Source organism: Lissotriton helveticus, chromosome 6, assembly GCF_964261635.1.
Source record: "Lissotriton helveticus chromosome 6, aLisHel1.1, whole genome shotgun sequence".
Lineage (NCBI taxonomy): Eukaryota > Metazoa > Chordata > Amphibia > Caudata > Salamandridae > Lissotriton > Lissotriton helveticus.
In genome coordinates, this window is record NC_136067.1 from 313,950,389 (window position 1) to 313,970,411 (window position 20,023).

At 42.4% G+C, this 20,023-nt stretch overlaps 1 protein-coding gene across 1 annotated transcript in view; it reads right to left on the reverse strand.

Annotated features, from left to right (window-relative positions):
• Positions 1 to 20,023, reverse strand: part of GEN1 (GEN1 structure-specific endonuclease) — a 367,902-nt gene that overhangs the window by 13,145 nt on the left and 334,734 nt on the right. The window contains exon 13 of the mRNA XM_078647757.1: positions 9,570 to 9,713. Coding sequence (XP_078503883.1) covers positions 9,570 to 9,713 — 144 coding nt within the window. The remainder of the gene's footprint in view (positions 1 to 9,569; positions 9,714 to 20,023) is intronic.

The window sequence follows — 20,023 nt, forward strand, 5'->3', positions numbered from 1 at the left end:
TAACCTTCCTACTTTTTTAACCTATTCCACCCTTTTACTTACCTGCAAGCGGAAAAGTAGCAAGTAGTAGGAGTTTTCTAAGTCATATAAGTATTGGTAATGCCATCTAGGTGTTTGCGGTCAAATAAAAAATCAAAATCAATAGTTGACTCAGAAAGCTGTAATCTGAGCGAAAAGAGTACCCTTAAGCTCCAGAAAACCATTTTTCGCCGCAGAAACGGGGTTCACCTCTCACTACTGAAAACATACCCATCTGTGATGTCAATGTTTACAAAAGGGGTAAGATGCTCAAAGCGAGGAAAGGGGTTAAAAGAGGAAGAGATAAAGGAGGTTTCCGGTGAAGATGTGATGGACAACGATGTAATAGCAGGGAATAGGGTGGAGAGTCGATGTATAAACCCGGAAGCTCCCTACCACGCTGTAATCATTCATCAGAATTATGGGGGTGAAATTGATGCATTACACCCTCCACGTGAACTCGATGAACAACAAATAGAAAGGGAGGGTAGCTCTCCGGAAATGGAAATCGACTCATCGACAGGCAAAGTAGAAGGCCTTCCCCTGGAGATGAACGTTGAAAAAAAGGAAGTCACTATATTATCCCCATTGGCAGGATTGGTATCTCTTTTGGATAAGTCAATCGGCACGCAGAGATCCGTGCCTGGTTTCCTATCGTCTCAATCAGGTGATCTTTCTTTTAAAGCACAACAGCGGATGGAATCCAGCCTCAGATCTGGGCAGGCAAAAACGGAGTATTATACTTTACCGTCCATTGCTAAGCAAATGGAAAAGAATGCAGATCTAATGACACAGTTGAAAAAGTCTGGTAATATGGAGATGGATCTAAAATTGTACCCGGTTTCTGAAGCGTATCCGGCTCCAGCAGGAGCTCAAACACATATGCCTACTATGTACAGCAGTACGCCTACTATGTATAGCAGTACTCCTATTAATCTATCCCAAGCAGCTGACTTATTAGATCTTTCTGTTGAAAGGATATCAGGAGTCTCAGTGGTTAAGGGGGATGATAAAGGGACGGGAACAAATTATTTGAATGTAAGTGAGAATGCTTGGACAGGGGAATATGGAGATTCTTTATGCATTAGAAAGAACCCTCTCCGCAATCTTATCTTTGCTGGAAAAAAGCACATTAAATACTGATCACATATAAGAAGTTCTCTCGCCCATATTGGTAGGGGTTCAAGACCTTAAGCAGATTAAGCAAGCCCTAACGAACCCAGAAAAGGCTCCTTTAGTATCTAGTCAAGCACGTCAAATACATAATGGGATACAAAAAAGTGATCCAAATTTAGTGGAGGGGAAATAAAAGAAATGTTTGTGGGTCCCGAAAATGCTTCTCCCGAAAAGCCAATTATAAGCTCGTCTTGAGCAAATCTTCTCGAGAGTGCACATGTTACTACAATAATGGAAAATTTAGAAGTAAAGGTACTCTCAACTACTAACCCATTACGTGTTTACCCAATTTAAAAAAAAGTAATTAAAAAAAATTAAGTCTTCAGGCACCTGAAGAATCAGCTAACATCTTAGTTAGTGCACCCCTGGGAGAGGTCTCCATAGTGAGTAAAGGTTACGCTGAAAATGGCCGTAGGGGGAAGAAGAAGATGAAGAATCGCCGTTTCCCGAAACGTAAACAGAAAAAACTGCGGTTCCATCTTGAAAGTGAAATAGCAAATAGCTCTACATCCCCATTATCAAAAAGAATATAAGGACTCTGGGCCAAACTACACTGAATGCGAGTCAAAAACATGGGCAAGAAAATGATATACAGCCGAATTGCTCGGATTTAGTGTTGATCGCCCCTTCGAACCAAGAGGGTCGGGAAGAAAGCAGGCTAAATCATGACACAAGCAGTGACCTTATATTGGATAATTTAGGTTGCCCTGTAATAGATCCAAATATAGCTCCTGGAGGTGCTGTACATCTCCCCTGAAGGCAGGATCTATCACCCATGAGGCACGAGTCCAGCGAGGGGATAGGTGGGGGGTGGGGAGTGACTACGGCTGTTAATAGTAAAGGGGGTAAGTTAGAAAGAGATTAACCTTGGGACAACTAGGTATAAATCAAATAAGGAATATTGGTCCAGGCGCCAGTCAAGTGAGTAGGGTTTTAACTTTTAGCTCCCTGTTCGAAGCTGAACCAATGTTATTGAATAGAAGTGCCCTCCTTAAGATACTGACTGAAATAGAGGACCTAGGGTTAATCACCAGCAAAGATGTTGAATTGGTACACTTAGATTGGAGGAGTGCACCCCCTAGAACTAAAGCTACTTTCTCATCAGGGGTTGTGTCAGCACTGGTTTTAGCAAACGTCGATGGTTTTAGGAAAAGAGGAATAGACGTGATCCCTAGTGTAGTCCCTTGTAGTGTTCCGTCCGAAAGTCTTGGAAAAATGTATCAGGCGCAAGGGAATGGCTCCACTGAGTACGGGAGTGTAAACACCCTCAAAAAGTATGAGGACATAGAAATAACAGTAGGAAGAAACTCGGGTGTTAATGAAATCAAGATTTTAGCACCTGAAGTTCGGTGGGTCCCTAGTGCAAATGGGGAGGATGACGTAACAAAGTGGAGCTGGGTTGCAGGTGCTCGGAATGGGGCAAAAACATTTACCACAATGCGCACAGAGTGGGGGTAGCCACTTGGGGAACATCATATCATGGAATGTTGCGGGGTTAGGAAAATCAAGTTATAAGCTTAAAGCTTTAGCAGAATTAGACCCCAGGAAACATGAGCGGGGGAAGAGTTCCAGTTTGAGAACTTTTATGTGTGCTGTAGCACAGCAAAAAAATCTGTAAAAGGGCATGCAAGTGGAGGCCTAGCCATCTTACTCAGTTGTGACATAGCATGGGACCCTGTGATCTATAAGCATCCCTCAAATTGCTGTATTTGTGCAAAGCTGAAAATAGGAGTAGATAACTTGGGGCAAGCAATGTTTCTATTATTGGTAAATGTGTATATTCCCCCAGGGGGGGCGTCTAATCCATTTGTCGATTCCATTTGCACTTTTGTGCAAAGTTTAGGTAATACTGAAGAATGATGGTAGGAGTACAGTGATGGTAGGACATTTTAATGCCAAGCTATGTAATAGTGCAGTCTTGTCTTTCTCTAATTCGGACCTGGAGGAGGTGCGGGCTATCCCAGAGTCTGTATTTCCGGGCCAATTAAAATCTGATAAACGTGGCCTTTCCCTTTTGCAAAATTTTAGGAATCTAGACCTTGTACTTTTAAATTGTAGATTCCCGGAGGACTCTCCCACAGCTTATACCTTTAATGGGACATATGGCCACTCTTTAATTGATTATATGGCAGTCTCCTTTCAATTGTTTAGTGCATGTACACAGTTTAAGGTACTCCCCACAAAGTTGAGTGACCATAACATTCTAGAGGCAAACATGGTTATAAAAATTGAGAAGCCTGAACTCTGGAATCAGAGGAGTGAAAACGTCACTTATTCTCGAAATAATGGCCATACTTGCTGGTCATATAAGTCGCTTCCAAACTTTAAGAGGGTTTTCAAGAATATTGCTTTTAGCCCAAGTCCGGAGACACCGGTACTGAGGTATGAGAAGGTTTTGGCAGAAATGAGAAGATTAGGAAGGAATAAGCAAGGTGCGAGAGTCCCCCCAACAGTAATAATACCATGGGAAATTAAAAAATTGAACAAGGAGATTAATGGTTTAATTAGACATCAATTTAGAGAGCCCAGGTTACAAAGGCAGAGAGAGATATATAGGCTAAAACAGGTTCTGAAAAGGAAAATAGCATCAGATCTGAGGATGGCTGAGGACGAAAAATGGGTTAACTTACGAGAAGTGGCTTTATCTGGGGATACTAGAAAGTATTGGGCATTGATAGCAAAGTTCTGTGATGGGAGAGAAAAATCTAAACCCATTTTAATCCCAGAATCCGAATGGTTTATCTATATTTCCCAGCTATATGCGCCAAATCACCCAGTTGATCAGATCGAAAAGGCCGTTAATACTTCATTAACGGGGGGTGATGTGGGAGCACCGATTTGTTTGGAGATTGAAGGATACATTAAAGGGGCAAGATACTCTAGTGCAATGGGGCCAGATGATGTTCCTGTAGCCATAATAATACAGGACTGTGATGATTGGGCAACATTTTTACACCTGTTGTTTGACCATTGTTATAATGATGGGGATATCCCACAATCTTGGAAGGGAAGTATATTAGTCCCGTTATACAGGAAGGGCCCTAAAAACTCCCCGGCCAGTTTTAGACAAATTTCTCTTTTAGATGCAACGGGGAAACTGTGCGCAAAGAGTATCCTTGGCCACTTGCAAGAGTGGGCATTCTGAAATAATTATATCCCTTTGGAACAGACAGGATTCCGTAAGAATAGTGGCACACTGGATAACATTTCTATTTTGCAAACCTTAACTGAAAAATATCCAGTGGGTCGGGGTGTCCCGTTATACTCAGCCTTTATAGATTTCTCCAGAGCGTTCGATAGGGTAGACCGGGGGACGCTGTGGAGGAAATTGGTTACAATGGGGATACCAGGGAACCTCCTAAGATTAATAATTGCTCTCCATTCTTCGTCCTGGACAAAGGTTTTATTGGGGCGGACACAGGGCCTCTCAAAGAAAATAAGAACACACAATGGGCTGAAGCAGGGGTGCCTCCTGGCCCCTCTACTCTTCTCCATTTACATCAATGATCTGCCGAGTAGAGTGGGACAGAGTAAAGGGGACCCTCCCCAATTAGGTAACCTAAAACTGAGTTGTCTGCTATATGCAGATGATGCAATAATAATGGGTTTAACACCAATTGGATTGCAAAGACGACTGACCGACCTAGTTGGTATACTAAAGAGTATTATTTAAAAATAAATATCTTTAAAAAGTAAAGTTATGATTTTTAGTTATCAAGGCTGTAAGGTCAGAACACATTTTAATTGTTTTTTGGGAAAGGAAAAACTGGAAGTAGTAACCTTTTACCCATGTTTAGGAAAACTATTTACTAACAGGTGTTCAGCTAATAGACACATGGATCAGTGCAAAGGTAAAGCGATTTCACAAGCTTCAGCAATTAATCGCCTTTACACGCAATGCGGGAAAAGACATTTCTCACATATTATTTCAGTCTATAAAATAAAGATCCCTCCAACCCTGAATTATGCTAGCGAAACAATAGACGCGCAAGAGTGGGCCAAATTTGAGAAAGTGGAAGGAAAGGTCTGGCGCCAAATATGTAACCTAAGCCATGCAGCGCCGATTGCAGCGCTTAGACTCGAATTTGGTCTCCTATCCACATATGTGTTATCAATGGCCGCGTGCTTAAGGTGGTGTAATGCTCTGATAAATGGTCCTGACAATTCACTAAGGGCAGCGTTGCACAGGGAAATATTTGTAAATATGTTGGGAAAAAGTGCTATTTTTAGAAATTATTTAAAAGCATTAAGAATGTTTGGTTTAGATATGGATGGGGCAGCGGTTCTATGTAAAACAGCCTTAAAAAAGATAATTAAGTAAACAATATATGAGGTTTCTTGTGAAAGAGTTTCTAAATTGTGTTCAATGAACAGTAGTATGGATTGTATTGTCAGGAGTACCATTGTTAAAAATCCCCAACCTTATGTCTTATGGAACCTGAAACATGGAGTACGTAGGGTGATCCTGTTATTAAGATTGAATGTATTACCCCTAAGAATTGTAACAGGTTCCTGGGAGGGTATTCCCAAAAACGAAAGGTATTGTCAGCTATGTAATTTTGGTATACAAGATCTGAATCATGTTTTGTTTGTGTGCCCTGCACTCCACTCAATACAACGTAGACATTTAAGGATTGGCTTTTTAAAGTATAACATCTCCACAGCAGAACAGGCCCGTAACTGCCTTCTGTCCCCTCCATCCGAATTGATGTGTTTTAAACTTTTTCGTTTTTTTACAGAATTTTAAAATATTTATTAAGATCGTAAAAAGGTCTTGTGATTTGAATGTCTATAGCACTTGTATTTTCCCGTCATTGGCTATTTTGAAGGTTAGTTAAATTTACACCTGTGTATGTGCATTTTCTTTTTTTAAAGAAATTGTATGGTGCTAGCTATTGTTGGTAAGACCATTCTATGTGGATGCACAGAGCACTTGCACTTGCACTTACACTTTATTGCGTATTTTATAAAAATACCCAGCTGCTAGGGGTGGTTGGGAAATACTTACCCAAAAAGTTGCACAGCGCACTTGCACTTTTTTCGATGCGTCAGTTGTCTTGCTCAAGTTCTTACGTGCACTTCACAAGATACCTTTTGCTGCTACTTAATTGTTGGTAAAGAGTGTTCCATAGAGGATGCTCAGAGCATTAGCACTTTATTGCGCACCTTATAAAAACTTTTTGCTGCTAGTATTAAGTGGGAAAGCCTCTCCAAAAGAAGATGCACAGAGCACTTGCACTTTTTTCTGACTTCAGCCCTCAAGTCTAGGTTCTTATGTTTACAACCAAACATGTGAAACTTTTCAAATGTCGTGTGTTTGATAATTATTTTTAGATTATAAACTATTGTTGTATTTGAAATAAGTGTGTATATGTTGAAAGACCATTTGCCTTGTAATTAAGTTGACCACTGCAAAGTATAGATTAGTGAATAGAAAAATTGTTCTCTTTTAATTGAATGTTTTTAGAAACAGAAGTAGCTTAAACAATCTGTATAAACTGGTAACAATCCATATACGGTAACTTTATTACCTAAAGCTCATGTCTTTTTAAAATGAAAATGAGAATCTGTAATTTTATTAGAATTTTTTGGTGTATGGAATTGTGTTTTAATTATGTATTTTATGTGGAATTCTTCGAAATTCTAAATCATAATAAATAATAATTGAATTGTGTAAACAAACACCATCTTAAGTCTACATCACACTCAGCATGAGGGAGGACAGACGTTTTGCCAGAACTGTCCTCTATAACATCTCCTTTGGCAGGTAAAGTTTGTAAAGGTTTATGTCTAGAAATGTATTCAGAACTACTGTTTATCAACTATAAAGCCACTTAAGTAATACCTTGGATTAATCTTGGTATTCTAAAAAATGTATGCAATCAAGATGCCTTTACGAGGCAATAGATTAAGTCTGTTGCTAGCTTTACATGTTTAAGGAGGTTAAAGGATATCACCCTCTTCAACCAGAGTAAGGTGCACCAACCACCTCAAAGACTAGCATAAAAAGTAAGGCATGAAGCCACATGTACAGAAATCCGAGCAGTTCTCTTGTGATTAAAGAGAAAGAGGCTGTTCCTGGGATATCTCTAGTGAAGTGTCTAATGAGGTTAAAGGGGCAACGGTGAGGCCCCACTGAAAAATTGGACTAGCCACTAAGGGATATAAAGACATCCACAATGAAATCCTATAAACACACTGTTAACAAGCATTGGCATAGCCAATAGGTCTCGCCTTTGGGACCTTATAAGTGTTTAGCCATGCAACAGTTGATGTTGTTGCATCAAGGATATTGTGCTGGATAACTAAAAACGTATAAGGTCCCAAAGGCGAGACCTATTGGCTCTGCCAATGCTTGTTCTAGGTCGGAGCACGTTTTCCTTGAGTCGATTTCTGAATGACCTAGTTGGTGAGGTTCAAATGTGGAACATCAGAGTATTGGCCCTCTCTGGCTGACACCGCAGGATGACTTTTGCGACCATTCACTGTGGACTAGTGACACAGAGTTTGGGTGCTAGGAGAGGCCATATCATCTCCCACCATGGTGACCCCAAAATCAACTACCCTGTATCACTTTGACATAGACAATGAATGCTTGGAGTTGCACCACAGCAACTGCCAGGCAGTGACAGCAGTCCTCCGATCTGGCTGCTTCCATATCATAGGGACCAGTGTCTTGGAAAGGGACACAACTTTAGCTGTCTATTATCCCCTTAAGACAGTCTCCCAAGAGTATTAGTAGAAATTCCAAAAATGCCAGCTTTCCCATGACAGATGTGAGTAACTTCCCTGTTCAGTAGTTCTCAAGCGGTCTCTTGCCAGGTGGATGTTGCTTACCCGGTACAGAGATCCCATGTTGTAATGTATGCCAGGTGAGAACTCGTCTGCAGTCTTAGGATTTCAAGGTGCCCCATGCCTCTTGCAAGAACCTCGGAGCAGACACCAGATCTGAATCGGACCTTTTTCTGATGGAAGTATTTCACCTCGCTCGGCTGACTCCTCGAATCTGCAGACCTTTGGCTATCCCATACCAGGTGTGTGAAAGGCACTAAGTTCATAGGTTTACATCCTTTCGCTTGTTAGGTGGGAGTGGCTCACTAGTTTCAGAGAAGAGATGTCTCTGCCAGTGTGAGTTGTCTCAACTGTGTGCAGCTCACCCAGTTTATAGGTCTACAGATGTCTCAAGTCAAGTTCTAGTAGCGTGTATCATCCAGGAATATCATGTTGCCCCATGTTTAATGTGAATGACATGACTCATCCAGTCCATAGGTCTCAAACCAATTCAAGGCACGAGTGGTCAGACTCTCCCTTGTAAGGAATGAATATCTGGGGCTGTCTCCTGGCCGGTGAGATCACTCGCCCAGTCCATCGGTCTCAAGCTGCTTCAAGGCAGGAGTTGTCAGACTGCACCTTGTAAGGAATGAATGTCTCTTCCTTTCAGAGGTCACAAGCTGTACCAGCTAGTGTCTGAGCCGTTCCGCCTGGGAGTGTCTGACCCATCTTTACCCTTCTTGATGCTCTGGGTCCCGCCCGCGCATCACCGCAGCGAGCGCTGAACCCACTGAGATGTACTGCTGGTTATTGATAGAATACCAAGCAGCAGAAGAACGACAAGCCGCCTGGCACATGTTCCTGCCTGTTGTAGCGCCTTGAGTGCCTACTTGCTATTGCTTGCGACTTCATCTAAGATCTTTGCCGCATAAATGTCTCATTATTTTCCTTCATGTGACGCTAAAATGGTTTACGGCTGTGATGTGTTGGATAAGTCAGCAAGCACAGTTGCATATTGATTTAGCCAAGATCACACAGTGCGGGGAAAGCCTAGCTGCCCCAGATCCACTGTCAGCAGTGTTGCCTCTAGACCCTAGTTTCCCGATGAATGAATGAATGGTTGGATGGATAGACGGGCTGCACTGCTCTGCATTCCATAGACAAGCAAATGGAAATGAAGACACACTGAGGCCGGCTCATTGAGGATGGATAAAGAGGAGTGATGCTTAAACATTTTTAAAGGAAATTACCATGGTCGTTATTTCACACCAGTGGACTATTTTGGGAAGCATGCACAGCTGTGGAAAACTGAAGTGCCCAGTACTCTCAAAATTATATTTTCTTTAACAAGTTCAAAACACAATTTGAAATAGGTTCTTCAAAGAGATTTGGTTTGTAAAATTGATTAAATCAAATGTACCACGTTTATTAAAATAAAGAGAATTAAATCTAAGCAAATTTGGAAATAACTGAATATAAGAGAAATGGGAAAGAACAGATGTTGAACTGTGCAACTCTATGGTACATGTAACTTTCTAGAATCTAGAAAATATTTATTGAATATTACTGCCAGGCAACATGGATGCAATTTTAAGTAGTTTTACCTTTTGATTTCTTTTCATCAGCTTCCAACTTTTCTTTATTGTACATTGACACAATGTTAGGGTATGCTGCTTGGAAAAGCGATTCTTCTTCTATCGACACTACAAAAGTGTCTGAAGCCTGCTCATTCGTAAAAACAAAGTGGTCTGTAAAAGACAAGAACACGATTAAATACAAACAAACACTAAAAAGTCATATGAAAACCTTATTTTTACACCTATTGTTGGATCAATGATTACAGGGACCGGCATGGCCAATCAACCAGCATAGCGGGCCTACTTTAACTTAGCTACCCTCCAGCACCCTAACAATGCATAATCTTGCCTGCATCTCCAATACAGTGCGCCATCTGGAACCTGTAGAGCATTTACCATATTGTGAGGAGCTGTGCAGTGTCCTGGATGGATCACTGACAGAATATTGAGGAGCAAAATATCGACCTGCCAAAATATCGATGAAAAAATATAGAATGACAGAATATCGACTTCCTATCTACAAACAGGTAAGTACAAAAATATTGAATCCAAAATATCGCTGTAAATAATATAGTTTGTAAAAATATCGAATGTATTAAATGTCTTAGAAGAAATGTAAAATAATGAAATAATGAATATAATTAAGTAAAACATACTTAAAAATACTTAAATAACCTAAAAATTAATATTTAATGTAATTAAAACAAAAAAATAACAGTAGGGAAAGCGTTGGATAGCGGGAAGGTAAAAATTACTATTCCCACTCCAGTGAGTGCAACAGTAGGGAAAGCATTGGATAGCGGGAGGGTACAAATTACTATTCCCACTCCAGAGAGTGCAACAGTAGGAAAAGTGTTGGATAGAGTAGGGGTAAAAGTTACTATTCCCACTCCAGTGAATGCAAAGAAGGGAAAGTGTTGGATAGCGTAGGGATAAAAATTACTATTACCACTCCAGAGAGTGCAACAGAAGGGAAAGTGTTGGATAGTGCTTAGGAATAATTTACTATTCCCACTCCAGTGGAAAGCGTTGAATAGCGGGTAGGTAGAAATTACTATTCCCACTCCAGTGAGAGCAAAAGTAGAGAAAGCGTTGGATAACGGGTAGGTAAAAATTACTATTACCACTCCAGAGAGTGCAACAGTAGGGAAAGTGTTGGATAGCATAGGGGTAAAAACTACTATTCCCACTCCAGTGAGTGCAACAGTAGGAAAGTGCTGGATAGCGTAGGGGTAAAAATTACTAATCCCACTCCAGAGAGTGCAACAGTAGAGAAAGTGTTGGGTAGCGTAGGGGTAAAAATTACTATTCCCACTCCAGTGAGTGCAACAGTAGGGAAAGTGTTGGAGAGCGGGTAGGAATAATTTACTATTCCCACTCCGCCAAATGTAACAGTAGAGAAAGTGTTGGATAGCGAGAGGGTAAAAATTACAATTCTCACTCCAGAGAGTGCAACAGTAGGGAAAGTGTTGGATAGCGTATGGGTAAAAATTACTATTCCCACTCCAGTGAGTGCAACAGTAGGGAAAGTAATGATTTAATAATAAAATATATATATAAATTAATTATCGATACCAATTAAAAATTATAAAAAATGAATTACCAATTACACATTATTTAATACATAATTAATTATAAATACCAATACATATTAATTATTAAAAATTAAGTACCTATGAATAATTAATTAATTTTTAATACAAAAAATGAATATGTAATAAAATAAATTGCCAATTAATAATCAACTGTAAATTATCAATACACAAAAATATTTTCAATAATTACTTAATTACAATTAAATTACTTCCCATTCTATTCCCCTATAAACCCACAAGATTAGAATAATAAATGAATACAATTAATATCATTCTTAATGAATCAATAAAAATGTATTGCCAATTAATTACCAATTCATAATTAACAATACATTATTTATCAATACCAATAAATACAAATATTTACTTAATTACAATTAAATTACTTCCCACCCTATTCCCCTATAAACCCACAACCCGCTCTGAATACATTATTACAATTATCAATTAATAAAAATGAATTGCCAATAATTCATTAACAATAAATTTTTCATCAATACCAATAAATAAAAATAAAAATGTATTTAATTACAATTAAATTACTTCCCACCCTATTCCCCTATAAACCCACAACCCGCTACAGAACTAAAACGCAAAATAAAATTATAAATAATTAATAATTCCTAAAAATTATTATTTCATTTACTATAATTAAATTACATCCCACCCTATTCCCCTATAAACCCACAACAGAATTAAATTATGCAAAAATTAAATAACATTAAATTCATTACTTTAAAAAAATGCAAACAAACATTACAAAAATAATACATGCTTTTAACACACATTAAAAAAAATCGATATTTTTAACAACTATATTATGACTGGCGATATTACTAACTTCGATATGACAATCGATATTTCTTACCTGATTTTCGATATTCTGCACCACTATATTTTTGTGACTCGATATTATGTCCACTCGATATTTAAAACTCGATATTTTGCCACTTCGATATTAAAAATTATATATTGTGAACCATGGTGGCCTTGCCACGAACCGATGCTCCTGCAGGCCGCAGGGATGGTCACTGCTTGAATGGGATAGAGCAAGGAAAGAGAGCAACGGCAGGTGTGTTCAGCATCTCAAGCCTGGGGCGCAAAGCAGAGGTGTAATCAATCCCTTCCCTGGTGCTACTTACCCCATTGAGGTACCCGATCAGGTGTAGAAGATGCCTCAGGGGGACAGACGCAGTCAAATTCAAGATTGTAGTCAGACTCAGCACCAGAATGCAGGAACCAGACCCCCACAGTCAATGTGAGTCCCCGCTAACCCCATGTCACACAGATGTTTGCAGCAATACTTTTGCTGGGGCGACTGGTGGACAGTGGAGGCTCCACCCCTGGACTACAGGCGATCTGGGAAAAATGTGTCAGGCAGCTTGCCCCAAGGGAAAGTGGAGTGACAGTGGTAGGGCACTGGTTGGATCTGTGCTGGAGGAAATTGGCACCGTTGTTGCTGGCATGAAGGGCTCCGTTCCTGTCTGAGACAGGGTAATTGAAGCGGCAGAAGCATAAGCTCAGCCATATGTCAGAGCGGTCTGACTGCTCACGCACTGACAGGATCCTGTCCCTTTCCAGCCCAGCTATAGCTGTGTTGCCTTAAAAGCATCCCAATTAATCTCTGCTAACCCACGTACTGGATCTCTGAATATATTCACTTGCATCCTACAACATTTCCACAAAGAAGTACTTCTATGAGTCCCCCTGACATAAAAGTTGCACTCTCTGTTTATGTACCCGTCATAACATTTCATATATTCTGTATATTCATTATAAATTTCTCATTTATAAATGCACGTTTTATTTAGTATTGTTGCGTTATGTATACCATATAACATTTGCTTTAATATACATTTATATACTAGCTTACCAGTCGCGCGTTGCTGCGATCTCCGAAGAAAGGAAATTCAAGGAAACGTATTCATTTTAATATGGAAAACATTTCAAAGTGTTGTTTTAATTCTATTTATTTATTCGAGTGCTTGTGGATACACAATTTTTTGGTTTTCCATCTGTTGCGTACATCAGTATTCGAAAGATTATGAGGGCCCTGGGGGGCCGATATTTAAAAGAAACGTATGCCAGAAACCTTCGCGGGAGTGTACTCAACAACTTTCCAAAGTTTCCTGGTGATCGGATGAATGCTGTTTTAATTCTATTTATTTATTCGAGTGCTTGTGGATACACGATTTTTGGTTTTTCCGTCTGGTGCGTACATCAGTATTCGAAAGATTATGAGGGCCCTGGGGGGCCGATATTTAAAAAAGATTTATGCCAGAAACCTTTGCGGGAGTGTACTCAACAACTTCCCAAAGTTTCATGGCGATAGGATGAATGATGTAGTAATGCATAAAGGACAAACAGACAGACAGACATACATTCGTTTTTATATATATAGATTAATTCATGCATTTTAACATTATTCGATGTGAGGCCTGCCCTTTTCAAAATAATAAGAAAAGTGTTTAAGCTGTGAACAGACAAGTAGAAGGAAGTGAGGAAATCTTCGACTTCCTAGGAGATCACATTGAGCAAGCAAAAGCTGTAAAACCCCTTTGTGAAGCCCACCGGCCAACCCAGCCCTATCGGCTTGCTTGGGTGCCATAGCTACAAAGCAGAGATGGACAGTGACCTTCTTTACACTTCTAATGTTCAACTGAGGTAAACAAGTTACAAGCCACCTTAGAAACACGCAGAGGCCCTTTCGGTGCTAAGACAGTTTAGCTAGAGGCAAGAATGGTGCAGTTAGAGGCTAGAGGTTGACTTCATCTTTTCATGCAGGAGAATTATGAATTTTGAACCACCTTTACAATATTGCAATTCTTTTTAAAATACTGTTTATAAATCAATTTCATTGTTTTGTTTATTTTTATAGTTAGAACTATACACATTTTATGCATTAGGATAGGACACGGATTTTAATAAAATGATTAAATAAATTACTTATATCTCAATCCTAAGTATGCCTATTCATGATGAAAAGATATTCAGAGCCTACTAACAGCAAGTAATATTGTGAAGTCTCACATGACCTATTGTTACCATGAATGCACCATCCTTATGTACTGCTTAGGTTCTTCACTGGCTACAGTCCACTGGGTGCCCTGGCTCTAGCTGGTAAGTAGGCACTGAGTGACTGTATTGTGTATGGAATTATAACAAGCATTTACAATGCAATAGGTCTCGCAGCATTAAAGTTTGAGTTACTGGCATTGTAAATGACAATGCTTTGCATTAATTTTTTACTCAGCGCCACCACAGCATCACTCAGCGCCACCACAGCATCGCTCAGCACCACCACAGCATCGCTCAGCACCACCACAGCATCGCTCAGCACCACCACAGCATAGCTCAGCACCACCACAGCATCGCTCAGCACCACCACAGCATCGCTCAGCACCACCACAGCATCGCTCAGCACCACCACACCATCACTCAGCACCACCACAGTATCACTCACCACCACATCATCACTAAGGGCCAAGAATGCATCACTCAGCACCACCACAGCATCACTCAGCAGTACCACAGCATCACTCAGCAGCACCACAGCATCACTCAGCAGCACCACAGCATCACTCAGCAGCACCACAGCATCAATCTGTGCAACCATTCGACAACGACTGGTTCAAATATGTTCTCTCAATGTTTCAAGCTTTATTACAAATGTCACAAAAAGATGTTAATATTTCACTTCTGTTCTTGTATTTTCGTCACAATAAAATACACTGAACATAATCTTCACAAAAGTTATTTACGAAAGTTTAAGCTATTGCCATTATAAATTACAATAACTTTTATTTAAGTATTACTTATTTGAAAAAAATAAAAGCCATTCTTATTTGTAGTAGCAATACATGTAAGTCACGTAAATACAACACGTATTGCATTATAAATTCTATAGGTGTCACACTTGCCGATGCAAGACGTCACACGCACCAGGCAGCTCTGTTGCAGAATGTGCTCAGGGTCTTTCAAATGCAATCAAAGAACATTAGTAACCCACATAAGTGCCCATTGTTTGTTTAGAACACACATAACTTACCACATAAAGGAGAGAACAAACAAAAAAGACGAGACGGAGCGAGTATAGGGATCCCCAGACAACTTGGTAATCACTGGAGCAAGATGCACACGTGCTCGCCAGTCCAACGAGGACACGGACAGCGGGCGAGAGGGGGCGAAAACAAAGACACAAACAGCGGGCGGGAGGGGGCGAAAACAAAGACACGGACAGCAGGCGGGAGGGGGCGAAAACAAAGACACAGACAGCGGGCAAAAACAAAGACACGGACAGCAGGCGGGAGGGGGCGAAAACAAAGACACGGACAGCGGGCGGGAGGGGCCCGAAATTGGGCCAAATAGGGGTAAAATTGTGCTGCACAGATCCTCTTGCATCCATACATCAAAGCATTTTAACATTTACGTATATTATATTATTACAGCATGTACCACGAGCCATTCTAGAAAATGTATTTATTTAATCAAACTATAATCAAAAATTAAGCTTGCCATAAAGAGTGCAAAAACACTTTATTCTTGTTGCTCAATCATTTGATGCCAAGGCATTCGCTTTCCTATTTCGCCATGTACTCCAGCCTATTGGTCACAAACGGCAACCAATCCTGAAGGTACATGAACAGCCAAATATGGTGGTATAATATTATCCTGACATATATCCTTTATGTTTCTAAGATTATGTTGTTGTGTTCCTATGATCAGATGTCAAAACGTTTGGGCCATGTATAAAGGCCTCCTCAGGACAACAACATGGTCACGTGCCTACACATTTATTAAAATGAAAACAAAGAATAACATCACCAATGTTCGCATAGAGCTAAAATGACATTTACAAAACATGCCAAATATCTATAAAGTGCCCCAATACTATGAAATCTAATCCATGTGAGTATCACCTACTGTCCATGCCCGGTGCATTCAACTTCTGTGTTCAAAATGCTGGGGTGGCTGCAGACAGCCTCCAAAACCCATGTGATAATGTATGCGCGAAAGCAGGTAAAAGCCTCCCTGGAGGAAAGCTCAGCCCGCGCACCAATAAAACTGCATCTACAATGACACCAGCTATTCCGTACAAAGCTATCAAGGTGTCCAACCACAGTGCTCGTCATCCAACAGACACTGAAAAATCATTAAACGAAACACCTAGTGAACCGCTTACAAACCATACGTGCCCGCAGCGGGTCAATCCGGGAGAGGGTGTCAATGCTCCCACTAAATCATCAGTACCTGATGCCAGTTAGTATGTCCCTTCCAGAGTATGGAAGGATTTTGTGCTGCACACCAATCTATGGAATCAAAAGTTAGCAAGTAAGAAGGTGGATGGACAACGGCAGGGAAAGGTGAATGCCTTCCCATGTATGCTGGCTGAAAACAGAGAAGGCTTATGTCATGGAGGCCTTTTAGGAAAAATTCAATTAGATCAACCCACACAGATTAATTATCAAGTATCGACTGTATCAATATCCAGGCTTGATGTTACTCCCCTACTTATTTGGAGGGCGGGACATCATATCAACTTACTGTGCCTTCCACCAGTGCCATCTTAGATGGGCGTCCATGCCCATGTTCAGAGGCCAAGGGACCAAGCTTGTCCCAACTTAATCCCACAGTGCTTAGGCGGGAGGGGGGCGAAAACAAAGACACGGACAGCGGGCGGGAGGGGGCGAAAACAAAGACACGGACAGCAGGCGGGAGGGGGAAAAAACAAAGACACGGACAGCGGGCGGGAGGGGGCAAAAACAAAGACACGGACAGCGGGCGGGAGGGGGCGAAAACAAAGACACAGACAGCAGGCGGGAGGGGGCGAAAACAAAGACACGGACAGCGGGCGGGCAAAAACAAAGACACGGACAGCGGGCGGGAGGGGGGCAAAGACACGGACAGCGGGCGGGAGGGGGCGAAAACAAAGACACGGACAGCGGGCGGGAGGGGGGCAAAAACAAAGACACAGACAGCGGGCGGGAGGGGGGCAAAGACACGGACAGCGGGCGGGAGGGGGCGAAAACAAAGACACGGACAGCGGGCGGGAGGGGGGCAAAAACAAAGACACGGACAGCGGGCGAGAGGTAGCGAAAACAAAGACACGGACAGCGGGCGGGAGGGGGGCAAAAACAAAGACACGGACAGCGGGCGGGAGGGGGCGAAAACAAAGACACGGACAGCGGGCGAGAGGTAGCGAAAACAAAGACACGGACAGCGGGCGGGAGGGGGGCAAAAACAAAGACACGGACAGCGGGCGGGAGGGGGCGAAAACAAAGACACGGACAGCGGGCGGGAGGGGGCGAAAACAAAGACACGGCACAACTTACCTCATAAAGGAGAGAACAAACAAAAAAGACGAGACGGAGCGAGTATAGAGAGCCTCAGACAACTTAGTAATCACTGGAGCAAGATGCACACGTGCTCGCCAGTCCAATAACTATCGCGTTTCTCCAACTTCATCTTAGAACGAGGACACGGACATCAGGCGGGAGGAGGCAAAGCCAGCCTCTTTATCGGCGCTGCGCGCCTGCTGCATGGGGAGCCGCCGCAGGTGGCGCCCGCGCTGGGGGAAGGAGGCGCCGCAGGTGGCACGCGCGCTGGAGACAGGAGGCGTCGCAGCTAGCGCGCACGCTGGGGAGAGGAGGCTCGCGTGCCTCGGCCAGCACTCAGCGCTCCCAGGGTCAGCAGACGAGGAGGTGAAAGGATGCAAACACGGTAATGAAAGTCATGCTACAGCTACGAAGCGGCCGGGGAGGCGGTCTCAGAGGAAAATGTCATTGTGCTGGAGGGTGCGCTCGTGTGTGCGGCGGCGGCGGGGGTTGGGTGTGTCTCTGTATGTGTGCGCGGCGGGGGGGGGTGTCTGTATGTGTGTGCGTCTGCTTACAAGGAGCCATGGGAGACAGGAAGTGTGCGCGACCTGATCCGAGTCCGCAAGGTTGCGCGTGCACATCACTTGTCTCCTGTCTCCCTTGACTCCTTGAAAGCAGAAATGATTACAATTGAGTCTCGCATCGACGATCGCTTCGCCATCGGTTCGCAGTGCAAGACCTAAAAACCATATCACCCCATTCCATGAACATGATCTGAGTAAGAAATGTTGGAAATTCCTGCTTAAGCTGCTTGCAGAGCTGCTCCCCCTTTCAAGTAACAGAAGAGGTGGGCTCTTATCTCATTTAGGTGGGGTATATTATTTGAGCTTGTGACCCCAGCTACTGGGACTGCGACTCATCCGGGCCCAACCACAATGGCTCTAGTAAACAGGAGAGACATTTGGAAGCAGCTGGGGCCATGCAGGCAATGAAGCAGTGAGCGGGCAACCACAGTGCCGCCACACAGCCCTTGAATAGAGTCCTTTACATAGTCATCAATGCAATTGGTCCAAATGATGTTGATAGCAGCTTCCTACTTAAATTACTCATTTTGATCTGCTATCCAGTTCAGAGTAATAAAGGCATACCTGAAGTCAAGGACAGAATCTGGGGTAAAAGTCACATATACCATAGAGCCAGACACAGCCATTTCTGTGCTCGCTATGTTATAGGTGCTGTGTCTGGCTCTGTGGTGTATGTCGCGCCATTCCCCACGGGAGAGAGAGCGGCCCAGTTCAGATTCCCAGCGCTTCTGGGAGGAGGATTCGTCTTCGGTCAGGGTGGGCTGGAGTACAACATGTTACTCCGAAATGTGGCGTTTATCTGTACTTTTAAAAGTACATTGCCCAGACAGTGCTTTTTTTTTTTTTAAATCTTTTTATTGGCAGTATAATAAGATAATGTCATGTCATGGCAATTACATTTGCAAACTTCACTTATCAGGTGAGTATTGAAACACCATTTCTTTACATCAAGTAGACATTTTTTCATTTTATATGTTACTAAACAATCCCAACATAACGCCCCCCTCCCAGCCTAGGCACTTGTGTAGGTCATATATCAACGATCGCGTTTCTTAGCCCACTTCATGTGATCACATTACTTGTAATGTATCTAGTACAACCTTATAGTGGATTATATTGAAGTTTCCTTGTATGTTGTGTCCATTCCGTGCACCCAGAGATAGTTACAACATTCGTTACATGTGCAGGTCTCGACCAAAGAGCGGGTAGCACCTGTTGTCTGCATATTTCCGGAGCTATCAACCCACCACTACAGAGGTGTCCGATGCATCACTTCCTCCTGCCTCAAACGACCCCATTAATGTATTCCAGTCTAGTGATATGAGGTTCTTCCTGAGTCCCCTACGTTCTTCCCGTTGTAACGTCATGCCTTCGGCCTTTCCCCACCTCACTACCTCCGCCCTCCACATTTCCGGATCTGGTGGCCTAGGCGACTTCCACTTCATCGTTAAAGTGCGTTTCGCTAGTAACAGGGCCAGATCAGTGAAGCGCGTGCCTACACTCCTCTTTCGTTCTACAGGACCCAGCCCTAATAACATGTATTCCAGTGCAGCGTATGATTTGGAGGAGACTAGTCTGGCCAAATCATTATGTACGGTCGTCCAGTAGTATCCCAGTTTAGGGCACTCCCAGAACATATGGATCAGGCTCGCGTCTTCCGCACCACACCGGGGGCATGTGTCTGCTGCGGTGGGGAACATTGCATGTATGCGGTGTGGTGGCAGGTATGCTCTATGCAGTATCATAAGCTGTATGAATTTGAATTTCGGGTTTCTTGATACCTTTTTCGGAAATGCGAGTATAATGTCCCATTTCTTGTCCCTGACAGGTCTCCCTATGTCCTGATCCCATTTGTCCCGCAGTGGCTGTAGCGAGACTGCCCTGCCCTCTCGTATACCGTGTGTCAGCCATCTTGTTAGATGACTGCCCGACCCCATTAGGTACTGCATGGTGAGTAGTGGGTTTGTGGGAGGCTCTTTTCCGTCTGG